Source organism: Myotis davidii, unplaced genomic scaffold (genome assembly GCF_000327345.1).
Source record: "Myotis davidii unplaced genomic scaffold, ASM32734v1 scaffold478, whole genome shotgun sequence".
Classification (NCBI taxonomy): domain Eukaryota; kingdom Metazoa; phylum Chordata; class Mammalia; order Chiroptera; family Vespertilionidae; genus Myotis; species Myotis davidii.
In genome coordinates this window covers 3,891,553-3,896,011 of record NW_006289570.1, presented here as the reverse complement: position 1 = coordinate 3,896,011, position 4,459 = coordinate 3,891,553, and the positions used below count along the sequence as shown (strand labels likewise).

Genomic DNA, 4,459 nt, shown 5'->3' with positions numbered 1-4,459 from the left:
GGCTCACGGGGTGGGTGGGCTTGGTGGTGATTTCCAGAAGCTTTTGCTTGGCTCTTCGCTCTGCCTCGCGGGCTTCCTGCAGGTCCTGCTTCAGCTGATCGGCCTCCTTGGCCCTGGAAGGGAAGGAGGAGCCGTCACCCCCACAGAAGGTGAGGAAATGGGTCCCTTTCCCCGTTTCCCCTGGAGAGGAGGGACCGGGGCTAATCCCGAGGATGGCACCGGATCAGACAAACAAGGAGGAGGGTCGGGGGGACACTGACATGAATCCCGAACTTCCAAGCCCAGGACACATTCCCGGGTGCTGTTTACTTCAACGGGTGAATCTACGCGGGGCGAGCGGGGAAGCCGTGGGGGGAGGAGTCGGGTACGAACCCGTGCAATTGGTGGAGGAGGAGGAGAGATGGGGAACATTGTCTGCGTTGTCTCCGGGGGAGAGTGGGATGAGCACAGAGAGAATCCAGTGGATTCTCTGTGATCCTCTGGAGGTGGAAGAACGGACTCTTCTCAGCCGCCCCCGACCCCCGTCCCCCTGGAACTCATCTGCAGGCCGAGGGCCCACCTCCTCAGGCACCACCGCTGAGGGCCTCACACTTCGGTGCCGGTCCTTGTCCTGCAGGACACAGGATCCAGCCCAGCATGCATCACGCAGGGGGAGGCGACCCAGACACGGGGGAGGGGCCCAGGACAGGGCAGAAAACAAGGAACCGTCGTCCCAGACCAACATGCAAAACGTGGAGAGGGCCCGGCCGGCGTGGCTCAGTGGCTGAGCGTCGACCTCGGAACCAGGAGGTCACGGTTCGATTCCCGGTCAAGGGCACACGCCCGGGTTGCAGGGTGCATCCCCACTGGGGGGCCTGAGGCAGCTGATCCATCAGTACTATTTTGTATTGTTATGAAAAACTTAAATATATATATATATATATGTGTGTGTGAGTGTGTGTGTTTATATATATATATATAAATATATATATATATATATACATACACACACATACTTTTTAAAAAAACACACATTTTTTAAATGTAAGAAGAGCCTCTTCACGTCTCCTCAGCTAAAGCAAGTCTGGGATGCGCTCGACGGTTTCCCTGCAAACACGATATCCGAGGGACCGGGCTCCTCACAAAGGCACACGCGTGACAGACGTCACTCAACGAGGGAGCTGTGTGCCCGTGTCCCTTCCGGGAGCTCCGGCAGCACCGGCCTGGCCCCAAAGGAGCCCGTCCCCGCCCCGGACAGAGAAGCAGCCTGAGGACAGCTGCGGTCAGCTCTGCCTCAGCGCAGGGCAGCCCCCCGCCTGGGCCCCAGTGCCCGGGCCCCCCCGCCTCTGACCTCCTCTCGGACTCCTCGGCCATCTTCAGCGCCAGCACCTCGGCCTCCAGCACCTTCTGCTCCATCACGCGCTTCTCCTCCTCCGTCCGGATGGCCGTGGCCTTGATGCGCTGCATCTCCTGCTCGGCCTCCGCAGCCTTCTGCGCCAGGAGCTTCGCCTCCTCCTCGGTGATTTGGGCCTTTTCCGCCAGCAGGTCGGCCGTCTCCTCCGACCGCATCTGGAGAGGAGGGCGCCGTGAGCGGGAGCCGGCGGGGACCCCCTGACTGTTCTCCCACGAGATCGGAGCCCGGGCCCTCGGGTCGGCAAGAGCCCGGGTCTCGGACTCCTTGCGGCCCTGCCACCGAGTGTCCCCTCGGACGACATCCTGGCGACGGACGGCAAGCCACACCCTCCTCGTCTCAGAAGGGCCTGTCGGGTCCCACCCGTGGGAGCAACACGGAGGCACCTGACGGCGAGTCCCCATGGAAGAGAGGCTGGAGGAGGGTGGGGAAACCAACTTCACCCCATTCTCCTTTCCCGTTAAAGCAGCTCCAAATCAGGGGAGACTCTGCCCGCGGGGGGACACCTAACAATGTCTGGAGACCTTTTCGATTGTCTCAAATGCGGGGTAAGAGGGTGCAACCAGCATCGGATGGATCAAGGCCAGGGGCACCACTAAACGCCCTTCAGTGACAGGGCAGACCCCACCAAGGACGACCTGGCCCCAGGGTCGGCCGTGCCGAAGCTGAGCCCCGCTTTAAAGGTACCCCACGAACCGGGGAACTTATCTGCATCTATGCACAGCCCCCAGACACAGACAACAGAGTGGTGAAGGCCTGGGAGGGGCGGGGGCGGGGTGCAGGGGGTCAATGGGACAAGCAAACAGACAGATGTCCGGGTTGCGAACATCTGTAATACTTTCAGCAACAAAGATACCACCTGAACCCGCCTCTGCCAGCACCACAGAAAGGAAAAGGCACTGATTTTTTTTTTTTTTTTTTTTTGAAGCTGAAATGTCACTGCAGATGTTTCTCGTCTGTGGTGCCCGGGAGGTCTAACTCCAGCAAAGAGAGCGGAACTCCGTGCAACCTCCTGGGACCCAGACACCCCCCTCCCCCGCCAACCCCCCTCCCCCTCGGGAATCACCAGCGCCTCGTTGGCCATGGTCGCTTCTTCTTTCATCTGCAGCAGCCTCCTCTCCAGCTCGTCCCTCGTGCGCTCGGCCTCCTCTCGCATCTGCTTCTCCCGGGCGAGGCGCTGCCGCTCCATCTGGGGGGGACGAGAGCAGCCACTGAGTCATGGGCTCACGACCGGCGTTGCCACGGGAACCCAAGGGTGCCCGATGTGCAGAGTCCCCGCTGGGGGGACACTTTTGCACTGGTAGCCAGTGCCACTCTCGTCACCCACCACCCTCTGTCCTTCTAAGCCAGCTGCAGGGGTGCAAACTACGCTCTTGGGGGAAAGAAACCAACAACAGTCTGGCCCGCATGGCTCAGTGGTTGAGCGTCAACAGATGAACCAGGAGGTCGGGGTTCGATTCCCGGTCAGGTCACATCCCCGGGTTGCGGGCTCGATCTCCAGTGCGGGGAGTGCAGGAGGCAGCCGATCAATGTCTCCCTTTCATCACTGATGTTTCTGTCTCTCTCCCTCTCCCTTCCTCTCTAAAATCAATAAAAACATATATTAAAAAAAAAAAAGGAAACTACCAACCAAAAGCCACGGCAGGTGTCTACCTGGGTGGGAGGAGGCACTCTCACACACCGCGCCCTGCGGCTGGTGGGACGCAATGCAGGTTCCTTGTCCCTGAGACGGAGCCCCCGAAACGGGCGGCTCTCTCATCTGGTCGATGAGCCACCTCACTATTGCTTATCGACACAGACCCCCTCCCACACCTCTAATTTCATCACCAATGGCTCCGCTCTCGCCTCGGACCCCGGAGAAGATGGAACCGTTCTGCGCGATGCATCAATAGCTCACACGTTGTATTTCACAGGGGGAGCTGCGGCAGCCACGGCACAGCCCTCGCAGCCCCCCGCTAAGGCACCTCCTGAGCCAGGCCTGTGCTGGGAGGAGCTAGGCGGGAGCACAGCACTCGTCCTTACAGGCACCAGCACCGCCGCCGCCCTCGCCTCCTGCAGCCCTCGCCTCCTGCACCGCGGTATGAATTGGGCCACATGCCGAGCTTAATCAGGCGAACAAACGCCGGACCAGCACTGTGCGCCGCGCGCCTGCGGCAGGGAACGCACTGAATTCAGGAGGCAGCGGCCGGAAGTGACCACGGCACTATTTTATTTCCTTTCATAATTAAAGCAACATTTAATTACTTCTCGTTTCAAGCGTCTCTCAAATGCAAGATTCCTAAGAGCGCTGCTTTTTCTAAATACTAAACCAAAAAAAAAAAAAAAATGCATCGCACCTCGAAGGAATAATGCAAAGACAAGCAATAAAATACTGCCAACTCTTCTCCAATTTTCCTCTTACAGGGCCATGAAAAGCCTGGCCAATTTGTGCTCTAATTCCAGCAGATCACGACTTCCATTAGGCGGGTAACTGCATGTCCATTACCCTCCACTTGAGGAAAGCCTGGCCCGGCCCCTTCCATTCCCAGCCCGGCACCTTCCCTGAGGTCTCCACCCCCATAATGAGGGGCCTCCCTCTGCAAAGTGGTTCCAGCGATACAGACTTTCGGTTTCGCCGTGTCCTTTGGTCTGAGACAGGCGAGGAGTCCCATTAGCTCCACGTGACAGAGGACCACACGGAGGTCTGCGAGTCCGGTCACTCGCTCGCCTCACACACCAAATTTCCCAGCCGGCTCCGAGGTCATTGTCCACCCAGGGGCCCTAGAGCCTCCGACCCGCAGTTGCCGGATGCCGGGGATGTGCCCCTGCCGTCCTACAGGCAGGGGAGGTTCAGGGGGGTGTCCATGCTATTCTCTGCCACAGCCCAGAGGCCCTGTCCGCGCCTTGTCCTTCTCAGATCTCTCACTTCTGCTGACAAAGGGGCCAGAGGTCACCTTTCTTCTGAAGGTTCCCACTAGGACCCTGTGCTGGCTCAGGAGTCTCTCTTTGTCCAACAAAAACCCAATTCCACCTGCCCCCCGCCTCCCCAAAGCATCCCACGGGGCACATGGATGGCCCGCCACCTGGGAA

The 4,459-nt window shown here is 59.2% G+C and overlaps 1 protein-coding gene across 1 annotated transcript in view; it reads right to left on the bottom strand.

The window, feature by feature from the left end:
- NF2 (neurofibromin 2 (merlin)) overlaps positions 1-4,459 on the bottom strand; it is a 56,998-nt gene that overhangs the window by 4,551 nt on the left and 47,988 nt on the right. The window contains exons 12-14 of the mRNA XM_006762062.2: positions 2,457-2,579; positions 1,331-1,548; positions 8-113 (exon numbers count right to left, since the gene is read on the bottom strand). Coding sequence (XP_006762125.1) covers positions 8-113; positions 1,331-1,548; positions 2,457-2,579 — 447 coding nt within the window. The remainder of the gene's footprint in view (positions 1-7; positions 114-1,330; positions 1,549-2,456; positions 2,580-4,459) is intronic.